The sequence below is a fragment of the Penicillium citrinum genome (genome assembly GCF_028827155.1).
Source record: "Penicillium citrinum strain IBT 23319 chromosome Unknown utg000011l:1.0-294111.0:1.0-294243.0, whole genome shotgun sequence".
NCBI lineage: Eukaryota > Fungi > Ascomycota > Eurotiomycetes > Eurotiales > Aspergillaceae > Penicillium > Penicillium citrinum.
The window spans coordinates 279,263-294,227 of record NW_026622696.1 but is presented as its reverse complement, the minus strand read 5'-3'; the positions used below and the strand labels follow the sequence as shown (position 1 = coordinate 294,227).

The following is a 14,965-nucleotide window of genomic DNA, read 5'->3' as shown; positions in this document are numbered from 1 at the left end:
TCGAAGAAACCGATCTCCATCGTCAATTGGTAAGTGTTGTCTTCGCTAACGTCTTCCGCATCTTTGTTCCAGCGATTGCAAAACATATTCTTAAACCATCTTCATCCAAACGACCTCCGTACGAGACCTCAAGATGGAAGACTCTCTCCCTCGGGAATCTCGACCTGCACTCCACGCTGTCATCAAAATCCTCTACGGCGATTCAATCAAAATGGATTCCATGAAGCAACGGCAATTGTTTCTGACATTGATACTCTCTTGGAGAAGGAGGATGTCCGATATCCTTCTTCGGGACAAGCGAATGCAGGTTTATGAACAACATATTCTACTGAAAACAGTATTTACCAAAGCTACTCTCAATGCTGTATTGTTTCGATTCTTGTCAAGTTAAACTTGCGAAGGGCAGAAGACTCAGCTGAGTTTCAATCTTGACAATCAAAATACATTGATCTGGACTACGCCATGAACCTTACAGCACGCTGTAACTTTAGCAGTAAACAACGCATAATCCAAATCCCATCTCTACCTGATCTCAGCGCCCCGCAACCCCATAATAAGCCGATTTCACCCACGGCCGATCAATCCCGTCTCCATCCCGAGTCCATCAATACCAGATCGCAGATCCGAATCGGGCTACCCATCGATCGCATGACATCACCCATCCACATCTTTTCCACGCGACGCGTTCTTCAATCTCAATTTCAATGTCAATCTCAACTCTCTCTCTCTCTCTCATCCAATCTCCCAATTAATCTCGAATAACCGCAAGAATGTCAAAAAGAACCCTAGACGCCTTCTTCAAACCCCCTCCGAAAAGAACAAAAGAAATCCATACCAATTCCATCGATATCCCACCAGATACACACCCAACATACCCAATCCCCATCGCAAAACTCCCAATCCATCTCACAAAAGCAATGGAAGAAAATACACCAGCCCGCGAAGCGAAAGTCATGAATTCGCAGCCAGATCTGGACTGTCTCTATTTTCAGCCTTTTATCCCGCGCAGTACTGCAAATGAATTATTTCGGTTTCTTCGGGCCGAATTGCCTTTTTATAGGGTTGTGTATTTTGCGAAGAGGGGTGGTGTTGATGTTCAGATTAACACCCCGAGATTTACGACTGTTTTTGGTGTTGATGAAGGGTGTTTTTTTGAAGATGAGTTGTTTCATTCGACTGCATCTGCAAGTGTAGGCGAAGATGGAGATGGAGATGGAGATGTTATTCGCCATGACCTGGAAACAACTTATCCAGTCCAACTACCGACCACAAAGCAAGATGCAGACACAGACGCAAAAACAAAACAAGATACAACCGAGGCCCTCACACTACATCGTAAACCCAACACCCCTAGCATGAAGCATAAGTACGGTCATTCTCCACGACCAATACCGACATGTCTCCAACACTTAAAAACCCTCGTTGAATCCGCCACAAACACAACGTACAACTTCGTTTTAGTCAATTACTACGCTTCCGGAGACGATAGTATTGCATTTCATTCCGATGACGAGCGATTCCTCGGTCACCATCCGTCCATTGCCTCATTATCACTCGGTGCTGAGAGGGAATTCCAGCTAAAACATAAACCACCTCCTTCTCCATCTGGTCCCGGGGGAAAAGTGCCGGATACTCTGGAAATGATGGGATCGGGTCAACAATTAAATTACCACTTGCGTCCGGTGATATGATTGTTATGAAGGGGTCTACACAGTCAAATTGGTTACATAGTATTCCGAAGCGAAAGGGGAAGGCTTCTCTTGGTGGCAGGATTAATATTACATTCCGGAAAGCGATGATTCCCGCTGGAACGGATAATTATTATCATTATAATGTTGGAACGGGACCTATTTGGAGATGGGATGATATCGCCAAGGAGATGAAGATGAATGTGGAAAAGACGGACTATCAAGCGTGATGATTTTGGAGACTTCGTCTACGGAGTATCAGTGAGATGTTCTAGCGAGCCCTAAATTAAGGAATGTGGATAATCCGGAGAAATCCGTACTCCACTGCTCCACGTTTTTGGGGACTATTTTGTAGGCGTGATGGAGGGTTTTGACTTGATTGGAGTTAGGGCTTTGTTCGAGTGAGACGTGGCTTGAGACATCAAAATGAGCCATGAAAGTCTTTAACGCTCAACCGAGGTTTTTTAGGGATCCGCCGAGTATTGCCAAGGGCTGGGCGATAAATATTACCGTATCACCACTACTAAAAAGTCTAGGAGTATCTATCTATTCCGTAGATAATTTGTATTGGTAGTGGGTGCTTCCGCACTGTGAAACATAATTCATTTACAACACCAATATGCGTAAGCTATGGCCACCAACTCCATGTACAAACAAATAGTGCAGCATAGTCATGCGGCGATCGTGACCGAGTCAGCTCCCGCAGAAGAAGAATATAGATGAATACAAAGAAATTGAATACAGGGTAAAAGAGGCGGGAGGGAGACGGCAGATTCTTTAAGAGGCCATGACGACTTCTTCACCGTAGACTTCGGCGTAGCATTGAAATGTATCGGGGCAGCTGGAGACGTTAGCATGCACGGTTCACGTATGGTGTAGGGTGTACAGTGGAAAGAAAAGACTTACAAGATAGGCTCCTTGCCAAAGATAATATGCCAGGTATACTCCATAATATTAGAAGTAACCTCATCCGGCAAATCATTATTCAACACCCAGTCCAGCATACGCTTGTAATCGCTGCGCGGGCGTTGCAGAACCTGATCTCGAGAAACAGCGAATTGCGAACAGCACGGGGCACCGATCTGCTTAGGGACATCGGTATTGCCGAACAATTCCTTCCATGCTTCAGCATAATGCTTCTCACCGGTGTTACCAGGTTTAGCCGGCTTCCGGAAAGGCTGCATCTCAGCTGGACATCCGGGATTCAACTGGCAGCGCAGACTGACGAAGCCTTGCTGCTGAACAAAGTCGCGCTGCAGGGCTCGAACCGAGTCCACGTTGCTGTAGTCCATGGTATCGGTGTGCCAGGCGCCGGGCCAGCCGTCGCGGTGTGGATGGAGGAAGACGATGATGGCGGGGAGGTCATCGTAGTGATCGACGAGGAATTGAAGGTAGGGTTGGGCTTCGCGACCTTTGTTGGAACGAGTGTGGACGGGGGCGTTAACGTCGTCAACTGTGTAGATGAAATTGCGCCATCTGTAATTGATTAGCAAAAAAAAAATTCCTACCTTAATGCGAGGAAGATCTAAAATCGTTCCCTCTCCGTCTTCTCGTCCAATTTCAGAGTACTCACTCGGCTAATTCAGCAGAAACCCAGGCTGTATCCTCGCCGCGCAATTTTCCCATGACAATGATACCCTCATTGGGAACCTCAATGGGAGTCTTCTGGTAAGTCAACCCATTTGTCCGATCCGTACCAATTCCCCATTTGCGACGAGTAGCCGGAGCCTGCGATTGAGGGCGTAGCGCAGCCTGAAAGGAGGTGGTATCGAAATGCCAGAAGGAGGCGGGACTGCGCTCGGAGTTATAACGACGATTAAGCACGACCAGGGCGAAGATAATCAGCACGGCGGCAGAACCGACACGGATTGCGAGCCTCATGGCATACCGTGGCCAGGATTAACTGGTGGTGGAGGGGGTAAGTGGGTGAAACGAAAGTTGGTGGTGGGTGAAGGGGAAGAATAATAAGAGAAAGGGAGAGGAAAAGGTTTGAGGTTTGACGGCCCCGTGACTTTCGGAAAAAGCACAACTGGACAGTTTGAACAGTTTGGAAAGTTTGGGAGGGGGAAAAGGTAGGAGAAAGATTAAAGGAAAATTAATAAAAAAAAAATGAAAGGCAGAGCAGATTCAAAATCAACTAGGGAGAGTGGAGCTGGAGAAAGACAATCTCCCGAAGTGGGCCATCAGCAGTACAGAGATAGTCATTGTATGAGTACGGTATATTGTGTATAGTATGTAGAGTAGAGTGTAGTGTAGTATATAAGAGTAGAGTAGAGAATACTCCCAGTGATTGTACATATACTTGGAAATTGTGTTTACAGATACTGTAATATAATGAAGTCCGTAGAGTAATACAGGACGAGAGTAACCCCTGAATGGCAGATTGCATTTTGACTTTAGCGCATTGGCATGATCGAGTGAGATTGGCAGATTGCAGTGGGGCATCAGCAAGGGTCCATTCTATTCTAGAGTACTCTGTACGGAGTAGTTCGTAGCAATATACTGTTAGAGAAGGTTCATGGTTATAGATTAGTAGTATGGGAATGATAGTACTCCGGCAATTGATATAGTTGTGTAGTAGGTATTGGGTTTGTGTACAGTCAACATGGATGATATGTACATACATAAGGAGTATTGATATGAAGCGGGGGATTTAAGAACGCATCATCTTGCATATCTCTGTGATATATCAGACAGACATACTTGCATATACTATAGTTATAATCAATTACTTCTAGTAGTTATACTACTTTATATACTATGCTATACTTCATGATTGTGGTATCCCTTGCTGACTAATATTCTCCGATCGGGCATCGGCAAATTGAAGAGGCTCCCCATCAATGAGACAATCCTATTGAAGACTGCTAACTGCTAAATAGCAGATATCATTTATACAGACACTCTATAGCAATTCGAGAGCTAACTAGACTCTTCAATACTAATTCGCAGAACACGGAGTATTCTGCGAACTACAATCAAAGCACAGGCCACACTGTATATGAAACGACAGTCGCCGATCATCGGAGGTGGAGATCCTTCAATGCCCGATGTTTTCCTCTCACAAGGTTGATGCTGTACCAGAGTAGTATTAAATAGTAGCCAAATAAACTAGTATACTAGGTGGAATTGGAGTATCTTGATTTGAGAATCATTAGTATATATATTAGTACTATTTCAAAATCTGAACTACTACTACTACGACTACTACTACTAGGGTAGTAGAGCTAGTAAGATAGGGCCGGGGATATACATGCATTCCACGGAGTCCGAGTGGTACTTCTACCCAAACCACACTACTGTAAATACATCGAGATACTGTTACTTTTTAGACGATCATCAGATCGGATTAGCAAAGTAGTAAAATTACAACACTAGTTGGCTTTGTTAATTGCGTCCACGGAGCTCATAAATATATATCTCACGCTCCAGGGTAAGATGGTACTACTATCTATTACTCCAATAGTAGTTCTACTTCCAAGTAGCACCCCACAAAATAGTATTATAGTATGATATTTCCAAATTGGTTACTTCCAGCAGCACTTATACCCATTAGGTGATAGGTATCATGCTTGCAACTGATCAGCTATAGGACCACTACCCGTTTAGTAGGTACTAAACATTAGTCCTAGTAGTACTACCTAGTTCCACAGCAATGAGGATATACTTATGCCCTCGGCCAGAAGCCGGTATGAAGGGGCCTAGGGAATCCACTCCCAGGATTGACATGGTAGGTAATGTTTCCTTGAAATTATCGGGTGAAGACCGTGTCTCTTATTATCATATCGGCTAGTAAGAGGGGGTACCAAGGCAGAGCTAATACGCGAAGGACGAGCGATCGCTAGATTCTGGTATGATGCAAGATACTAATCAGTCACTTATATCAATGCACTCTTTTACCGAAAGTACAAACAGCGAATCTAAAATTCGAACTTGATATCATTAATTGTACAAAGTACAAAGACTGGGTATCTGAGAAGTCATATCACATGAAAAAAGAGCTCATGTAAAGACCATAAGCAGGCATTCTGGTAGTATCTTCGTACCCCATCGTACTCTCCCTGTGATATGTACACTGTTCATTCGGAGGGTTACAATCTGTGCTCCCACACTGTTCCCGCGGTGGATTTGAAATATCAGAATAAGAAACCGGATCTGATGTCGTTGTCAATTCCGTGTCTGGTTTCAGCATTTTCCAGTATTCTTCTAGTTCATCGTCTGTCATGTTCGAAGAACTATTATAGTCTTGATTTTCTGCGGTGTAGCCATAGCGTGGGAAGTCTTTGTTCAAGTTGGTGGAAGGAGTGGCAGTATTGCGGTTTGTTGGATTGCTAGTCGTCGGTTCTGTGTGTTGTAGTTGGGACTCGAGAATGTCTGTGAGCAATGGCGGACTTTGGCTTGTCCATGTGTTTGATGGGGATATAGTGCCACTGCCATTATAGCTCATCGCGTGGTAATATTCACTGGGTGACGGTGGGGAGAATGGTACTGTATATGCTCAGTTGCTTTTGATCAATCGGGCTGGACGGGGGGAATGTTTGGGCCTACGGTTGAGCATGGATAGATTTTCGTAAATTGGCATTTCATCATCAGAGAACATACTTTTGTCTGATTCGGCATTTGAACGGGTTCCGGGTTTATTGTTGTCGAATGAACAGCACTTTTGTAGATTGTCTTTGTCAGACGACTGTTGGATTTGAGCTGGTCTCCAAGACTCGTCGGAACCCGCTCGCCGTGATGGGCTGGGAATTGATCTCGGTCTATTTGATGCAGTTTGATCCGTCTGAGGTGTTCGATTATCGAGAAATTTAAATGTGCTGGGGTATCCCGTGCATGTATTCCCACGTTTTGCGCAGCGCCGACATTCCGGTTTCAAGCCATCGCACTGTCAAAAACGATTAGAATAGCTTCAGCTTAGGATTTAGCTAATACAAGCCTACTTTCACCTTCCGTCGACGACATTCATGGCAGCAAAAACTTCTTGGCCCTGAGGATACCATTTTCCATGCGTTAGTGGTAAGGGAATTGTGCTTGGCAGCCTTTGCATGGTGAAATCCGGGTGGATATATGCTTATATCAATCTCTGATTGATAAGACGGCAGGTGGCGTGAGACAAGATTTGCTTGGTATCATTTAATTTCTGTTCCATTCTTCAAATTCTCTATATAATCGATTGTTTCCGAACTCTTTTGGTTAGTCTCGGTCGAAGATCCACAGTTGGCTCGGTTCGTTACCGACTCTGCAGACTCCAATAAAGTAGAATGTCTTCACAGGCGTTGGAGACATGATTCATATTTGCCTAATATTATCATTCATACAAGTTGGCTGTGTATTCTTCTTTTCGTCTGCTATATAAGTCTCTGCTTGGGGTTGATATCTGCTCAGATTATAAGCCTTTGGCATCTTCAACTCCAATTTGATCCCATTGTTGCCTAATAGGACCAGGAAGGGTTCGACTGACACCCCACAAGACAAAGAGAAATCTGCTCACGCTAATGCCGAGACCGACACCATTCTGGCAGGAGATTTCACTAGTGGATTACCGTCTCTCGAGTGAAGATGACGGATTGACGGGAGAACGCTCTTCCCTTGGAATCCGGTGTTCTGCTGGGAATAATTAACCTGGATAAATGCAAAACTCCTCAAGTCAAGCTTTACTTGCCTATTTTCTTTTGAACTGTGAAATCCATGCTGAAAAAATGAATATATCCATCTTTATTCTGAACTCCTCGGGGGTCCGCGGACTCCAGCCCTACTCCACCGCATGAATCTTCATCGCTCATTCGCGCGGGCACAGAATTGATCGGCATGCGCTGCCGAATGTTTCATATCAAACTTGATCAATCTAGTAACAATCTAGTAATTATCTCCTTGCCTCGCGTGGAAGGGAGTCCAATCAGTTTTAACTGCCGAGGTTGCTACATAAAATCCACATTCCAATCGGGGACCGTCAGAATCTAGAAACATTTCCTACCGATGACTTCATGTTGAAACAGCCATGGTGTCTGAGCTTCAAGTTGAACCAATTGAGCTTGAACCCTCCGACTACGAGTCATGCGATGCTTGAGGCTCTGTACTAGTCTCACTCAATTCGGATTCCAATTAGCTGTATCATGCTTTTATTGAGATACTATGCTACATGAATATAGACCGCGACCCGGGATATCACCAGAACCAACTTGAACTCCAATCGCGAAAGACCAAACAACTTGAACCCAGCAAGCAAAATCAAACGAAGGAATAGCCATAACAAACTCATTACTTACCTCAATTCTTACAGAGGAGGAATATTAATATCAAAAACTTCCTCAACACCAGCAACCCTCCCAGTAACACATCTTGTACTTCCCAACAAGCTCCCCATGAACCCCCGATGCGCCTCGCCAAGATGATTCATAAAAACATCTAAACCACCATACGCAACCACAGACCGATCACTCTCAAAACAACAAAACATACACCCAAAAGTACCGATCTTCGCCACAGCTACCGACCCAGCAGCACTCGCAGGTGCTGGCCGCGTCTTACTCGCAATATGAGACTTTGCCAGAAATGACCACCGATACCGAATTTTACTACCGGCATGCGTATACACCTTTTCGTCGAAGCGCGCAGTACCCGATGAACTCGAGCTTGAGCCGGAGCCCGAATTTGATGTCGACGCCATGGGCATATCGAAGAAACAATTTACGCACTTCCATTTCGGGACGAGGCTGTAATATCCGACTGGAACGGAGTGGACTTTGAATCCCTCAAATCCGGAATTTTGTTTCCATGCTCCTTTGCAAAAACCCGCGTAGTCGTTATTGCGATTTGGTGGCCATAATGAGACGCGGGGGTTTATTTGGAGAAGAGTTATTTCACTTGACCGATTGGAACTACCGCTATCGTTTGAAATGTCGCTGTGGATTGAAGGGGTTGCTTTGGGATTTGAGTGGGCATTATTGGTTGGGCTAGGGTTTGATTGACGCGTTAGGGGTGGTGTGAGGAAGCCGTGAGTAGAGTCTCGGTTGGGTGTTTGCGGGTGCGTTTGGCTTTGGATGTCAGGTTGGAGGTGGTGGTGTTGGGCTTGGGTGTCTTGGAGTTCTTGTTCTAGTTGGACTCGCTCTTCTATCACGGACATCCATGGATTCTCGCGTAGGATCTCGTTTTCAAATGGGGCGTCAAGCTCGGCGCGTGTTGGTTGGGGGATTGGACGAGGGGCACTGGATTCGGTGTTGGTAGTAGCATCTTGATGCGATGTTGGTGGCGGAGATGGTAGACCGGAGATTGCTGCGATCTCATCTCGTTCATTGGACTCAACGGATGAGCGGCGTCGGTCACGTAGCCAGGTACTGAAGGTTGAACTGATTGAGCTGAATGCTGATGCCCTTCTTTCGCGAGGACTGATTGCATCGACTGATGGCCTGTGCGATGAGAACATTTCCGGCGGCGAACTGGATATACTTCCTGGAAGGACTTGGCCCTGGGGATTGTATGCTCCCGATGGCGAGTAGTATGGCGAGTATAATTGACTCGGTGAGGAGTAAGGACTCGGTCTACCGCCAGGGGTTGCATACGAAGTTTGCTCGAGTGGCGGCTGACTTGAAGAGAGTGTTTCAATCACACCGATATATCGGGCGATGCCCGAGCCTGGTTCGATAAAAGGGAGTCCTGGGGCAACAGGTGAAGTCATATGCCATGGAATCGGAGCTTGCTGGGCCAAGCGTTGATATAGTTCATGAAGAGCAGAGATGGTACGAGCGCGGCTGAGGTCGGAGACATTGAGGAGGGCGAAAATGTCGAGGTGTACTCCATTTTCGCGGAGGTGAGTGAGGAGGGCAAGTTGAAGGCCGATGAGAATATCTTTCATCGTGGCCTGGGCGATTTCGTCGCCGACTTCGAAGCGATGTCCAAGTCTGCCGACATGACCATTCCATTGCGTCAAGATATCCTCCCTGCTTCGTTGCAGCGAGAAATCCAGATCAGCAGCAGAGGCTGCTTGTGAATGCAAGCTGCGTCGTTCTCGCCATTTCCTCTTGATATCCTGGAAGACTTTACTTCCATCTTGGTAGGCGGAGATAACTAGAACAGGCACATGGGTATGAGACTTGATTGTATAGCGGCATAGATGGAATAAAACAATGGAATGAAGGATGCCTACCTGCGGCCACACACGCGACAACAGCAACCACCTCCACTCCAGACATAATGGGGAGTGGAGAGGATGTTGTGAGAACTAAGTATAGTTGTGATGGTGAGGAATGGCGGTTATAAGAAGAGAGTGGCGGCACAAGATGGTTGAAAACGATGAATACGATGGATGGAAAGAACTTGAAAGAGGAGAAGAGGAGTCCAAGCTTCCAGCAACAAGCAGAGAAGAAATGCCCAGCAATCGGTAAGAATTGCAGTCTTGACTAGTCAGCGCTTGGCCTCGTAAACGATGAATCACCCGGGCGAAGACCAATGACAAGCAGCGATTGGAGTGAGGCTTAGCAGTAGCCGGGGTTAACATGAGGAGATAAGTGCATGCATCATTATGGATAATTGCATCAACATAAGTATTCCCGGTCTGGGATTTAGTGAATGTGATAATTCGTTTGAATTTGAAGTTGAAGTATACAAACCAAACCCTAAAAGAGCAGCTCCACCAGATCCGCCATGAGGTCAGGTTGTGCAGATCAGACAGAGGAAATGCTGTTTGTCATCGGATAAGTGTCGAGTATACCATTACAGACGATATTGAATTAATCAAATTAAGCAGGCTATTCATGCTCAGCATTATCGCATGTACATGATGCTATATGGTAGCGCCGGTGCAGGTATCAATCAAAACATCAAACAGCCCACCCATCATGAGAAAACAAAGAGAAATGAGAGGAATCGAGAATACTAATCGCGAGATGTCACTGCCAGCATTAACAACATCGGCCTCGTCGTCGTGCCTCCATTACTTGCACTTCATCCGGTTCAATACTGTTATTTGGCGTCGCAAGGCCCAACCAACTTCTTCTTTTATCACCGATCCCCAAACGAAAGCTCCCTTCAACACTCGGCGTCACAGGAACCCCAGCTATGCCATCAATACTCGGTGTCATCATCAAAGCAGATTCAGAATCCCTGCGATTCCGCTGCTCAACAAGTTTCCGTGTAATCACACGAAACACTTCCTCAATACCCTCACCATCTTTGGCACTAATCTCATGACAACAATCCCATCCTATCTCTTGACCCCAAAATGCTGAACTGCGCTTACTATCTGGACTCTGCAATGCGCCGGCTGAATAAGAAACCGCTATTGCACTGGTACTTCCGGCCGAAGCAGGCGCACTTCCAGGAGCGGCTCCAACAACACTGCTAAAGTATCCTGATCCTCCTCCTCCTGGGTTGGTGATTCCCATCGCCGTAGCTGGCGGTGTAGATGCCTGGGTGGGGTATAACTGTTCTGCCACATATGCGATAGTTCGTTCAAAAGGAACACGTCGACGAGTAGGATCTTCCGAAACAATATCGGATTTGGTTCCAACGACATGAATCACGAGGGGTTCGTCCATACCCCCGCCCCCTCCTGCTCCACCGCTACTGTCCGTGCCGAGGTTGCGCCGGAGTTCGCGGAGCCAACCCGCCATTTCTTGGAAACTGGATTCGTCGGTGATGTCGTAGCATAGGAGACAAGCGTGCGCGCCGCGATAGTAGAGTCGCGATATACTACGGAATCGTTCTTGACCGGCAGTATCCCAGATTTGAAGACGCACGGTTGTATCGGAGGGGGTATCGACGACGCGTTTGGTCACGAAGGATGCGCCGACGGTGGATGTCGTGGTGGAGGGATTAAAGGCATTTCGGACATATCTTTGAACGAGCGATGTCTTGCCGACTCCTAAAGTAGTACTATTTGTAAGGGTCTACTCTTTGTCTGGGGAAAGCAGTCTTGTATAGAAAGGGGGGGGGGGGGGTGTTAGTACCCTGTGCGCCGAGTACGACGATCTTGGCCTCAAGAGAGGAGCTCATCGCGCGGGAATAGGGATATGTGCATGACGGGTTAGAAAGAGATGAAGAGGGGAGGCAGGGAGGAAAGGGAAGTAGAATCAATAATATTTCAAGGGAGAAGCAGAACAAGAAAAAAAAAAAGGTTTGAAGTTGAGTCAGTCAAAAAGCAAGGAAGGGTTTGTCCAAAACAGGCTGAATCAGCCGATCGTCGCGAGGGCGCCAATCATTCACTCAGTGGAAGTCAGGCGACTTTGATTTATGATGAGAGGAGATGGAGGAGAGAGTGTGAGGCCTTTCAGATTCCACAGGTGTACAAACGAAAGTAGTAAATAAAGTAAGAAATCTAGGTTATGAGCAGTCTTGAACACTTTATGCACAAAAGTACCCCGCATACTTTTATATACTAGTAAGATGGTCTACATATCCATGAAGATTACGATTGGGATACTTAAGATATTTACTAAATAAGACAACTTGTCTTCTAAGCAAATTTTGAGCTTTCTGAGGAACATCTTTTGGATTTGAATGGACGTAACTAATACTAGTAGTTCACGATGTGGAACGCTGAACGGAGCGGAGTACAAGGTCCTAGCACTAACGTAGTATACCGTATAGTATATAATCACAAATCTGGGGAACTTGAATGCGCAGGCGGTATTCAAGATCGAGCTTATGAGATCTCTTGAGTAAAAAAAAAGTAAATGAACTAGATTGCTGTATGTTCCAAGGTATGGTAAGAAGACGAAAAATTCATAGTTGCTGTTATTAGTTGACTATTCATGGCAGTACTACTTGGGTGCCTTGTCACTATGCATAGAGTGTACAATCATGCATGTTCATTCGAGCCAGTGGCTAATACTATTGCCATACGTTATTGATCTACGTTTTTGTATACTAAAGTGTATACCAATAATTATAGCGACACTTGAACTGATACTTGAACTGATAATTGTATGCATTATCGCACTAATGTATGCCTGGTCATTAACATGATTCATCAGAGCACAAGACAAAGGGTATATATAGGATATCGAAGACAATCTGGTCCAGGTCCTCCAGAAATCAAAAAGGAAAATAATCACAAATCACATATAACGCGCCCACAGTGGCGGTGCATTATATCTGCAAGTCATTTTGCAATGCAAAAGTACATCACAGCAGAGCCTCTGCTTATTGCTGGCTACTGTGATTGTAGCTCTGCGACTGAGTATGAGCATACTCACTGCTCTCACCCTGCTGTTTGTGGTTCTCCTGTTGGGAAGAGATGGAAGAGCTAGGCTGACCCTTCTCGGCATCATCAGCACCACCACCGCCAAAACCATACTCGAGAGCCTTCTGCTCGATCTCATCATCAGTGAGCTTGGGCAACTCCTTAGCGGCGCGGACGTAGGACATGTTTTCGCAGTATCCCTTGGCGAAGATAAGATCAATCTCTTCCAGACTGCGGCCGGCAGTCTCAGGGTAGAAGAAGATCATGGGAGGAATGAAGGCGGCGTTCATGATGGCGAAGAAAAGATATGTTCTCCAGTTAATGTGCTCGATCATAACCGGGGTGATCATGACCACGGTGAAGTTAAAAAGCCAGTTAGAGCAGGTAGATACGGCGTTGGCCTTGGCACGAGTCCGAATTGGCGAGATCTCAGCGGGATACAACCAAGGAAGAGGAAGGATGGATGCGCCGAAGAATGCCATGTAAAGGAAGAGTCCGAAGACAGCGCCCTTGGCGGGACCAGGGCTGTCAGGGATCAGGCAGCCGAACACGATGATCATGGAGATCATTTGGCCGGTCATACCACCGATGAAAAGCTTGCGACGACCGATCTTTTCAATGAAGAACCAGGAGAATGTGGCGAATATGGCGTAGACGATCATGTTGACACCTCCGATGAGAAGCGACATGAATTCGGACTGATTGAGGGATTGTTTAAGAAGGACAGGCAGGTAGTAAATTACAGCATTGCAACCGGACAGCTGCTGCGCGATCTGTGAGGAAGATCCAATCAACATACGACGGAAATGTTGAGTCTTGCCGCCGGTCAAAAGGTCAGAGTATCCAGCTCCTTCGGCGACACCAGCACTATCGAGATGTTAGCTTGCGTTTCTTTTCAGGGACGCCATCAGATTCAACATACGCTTCGATGGACTCAATAACGAGCTGCTTCTGTTGCTGGGTCTCGCGATCATCAATTTCCCTACCAGCCAGGGCAGCCAGGACATATTCACCTTCTTGGTGTTTGCCCTTGGAGATCAGGAAACGAGGGGAGTCAGGCAGATACCACATGCCAATGACAATGATGATACCAAAGACAATCTGGAAAGCAATGGGGAATCGCCAGGCCAGGTCAGGTGGACCGTAAGAAGCACCGAAATCGATCCAATAGGCAATCATAGTACCAATGGCAATGGTACCACCTTCGATACAGATGAGAAGACCACGGTTACTGGTACGCGAGCACTCAGCTTGGTAGGTAGGGATAGTCGAAGTGTTCATGCCGTTACCGATACCAGTGATGACACGACCGAAGAAGAATTGTAGAAGAGGAATGTGGTCGACGAAAGAAGTAACTTGGATGATAACACCAATGATCATAACTGCCGCACCACCGATAATCATCCATCGACGACCAAGCATATCAGCTGTGAAGAGGGCGAACATGGCACCAAAAAGACAACCCAACTCGTAAACTGCAGTAATTAGGGCTTGCATGGTGTTGTCTCCCTGGGCAGCTGTGAATACATCGGTAAAAGCCTTTGCTGAAATAATACCAGACATAACACCTTGATCATAACCGAAGAGTCTGAATTGAAATGGTTAGATATGCTCCCCGTTGTAAAGCGAATCCGGGGTAAGTTGAATTCAAAACATACAAGAAACCCATAGTAGCAATGGTAGACACTGTCAGCGACAGTGGCCGGCCAGAAAGGCCAGCATAAGTAGGCGCCATAGTGTATGTCGTAGAGGAAGGATATATGTATGTGGGATATCCGATAAGAGATGATATACTGGAGCGACTATAAATCACTCCCACACGTGGATGAGGCAAAGAATGGGGAGAGAATGGAGACACGCGGAGAAGAAAGAGGAAAAAACAAGAAAGCAAACCGCGGGGGAGAAAGGGAAGAAGGGAGATATTTGAATAGTTGCGACAATTTACGAAAGTGGCAACGAAATGCAATCGTGGGGCTTTCGTCTCCATAACTTTTCCCCGTGTCCTCGTCTCGCACTCATGCGTCCGGTCAAGTCAGGAGAGAGACATTGACCAATGCAGCAACACTCCCAGCACCAAGGACGCTGTCGAGACGGTACA

The 14,965-nt window shown here is 46.2% G+C and overlaps 5 protein-coding genes across 5 annotated transcripts; 1 reads left to right on the top strand and 4 right to left on the bottom strand.

Moving 5' to 3' along the window:
• Positions 1-770: 770 nt before the first annotated feature.
• On the top strand, positions 771-1,691 carry N7469_011634 (Oxoglutarate/iron-dependent dioxygenase; the record flags this gene model as incomplete). The annotated part of the gene is made up of 1 exon (XM_056650539.1): positions 771-1,691. One exon carries the CDS (start codon positions 771-773, stop codon positions 1,689-1,691), a length of 921 nt encoding a protein of 306 aa, XP_056495048.1.
• A 774-nt stretch (positions 1,692-2,465) lies between these two features.
• On the bottom strand, positions 2,466-3,569 carry N7469_011633 (DUF3431 domain-containing protein; the record flags this gene model as incomplete). Its single annotated transcript, XM_056650538.1, has 3 exons — positions 2,466-2,529; positions 2,595-3,164; positions 3,262-3,569. The coding sequence occupies 3 exons, from the start codon at positions 3,567-3,569 to the stop codon at positions 2,466-2,468; spliced, it is 942 nt and encodes a 313-aa protein (XP_056495047.1).
• A 4,393-nt stretch (positions 3,570-7,962) lies between these two features.
• Positions 7,963-9,877, bottom strand: N7469_011632 (uncharacterized protein; the record flags this gene model as incomplete). Its single annotated transcript, XM_056650537.1, has 2 exons — positions 7,963-9,752; positions 9,832-9,877. The coding sequence occupies 2 exons, from the start codon at positions 9,875-9,877 to the stop codon at positions 7,963-7,965; spliced, it is 1,836 nt and encodes a 611-aa protein (XP_056495046.1).
• A 708-nt stretch (positions 9,878-10,585) lies between these two features.
• Positions 10,586-11,678, bottom strand: N7469_011631 (Rab family GTPase; the record flags this gene model as incomplete). The annotated part of the gene is made up of 2 exons (XM_056650536.1): positions 10,586-11,547; positions 11,633-11,678. 2 exons carry the CDS (start codon positions 11,676-11,678, stop codon positions 10,586-10,588), a joined length of 1,008 nt encoding a protein of 335 aa, XP_056495045.1.
• A 1,149-nt stretch (positions 11,679-12,827) lies between these two features.
• Positions 12,828-14,602, bottom strand: N7469_011630 (putative MFS monosaccharide transporter; the record flags this gene model as incomplete). The annotated part of the gene is made up of 3 exons (XM_056650535.1): positions 12,828-13,734; positions 13,790-14,455; positions 14,526-14,602. 3 exons carry the CDS (start codon positions 14,600-14,602, stop codon positions 12,828-12,830), a joined length of 1,650 nt encoding a protein of 549 aa, XP_056495044.1.
• Positions 14,603-14,965: the final 363 nt, after the last annotated feature.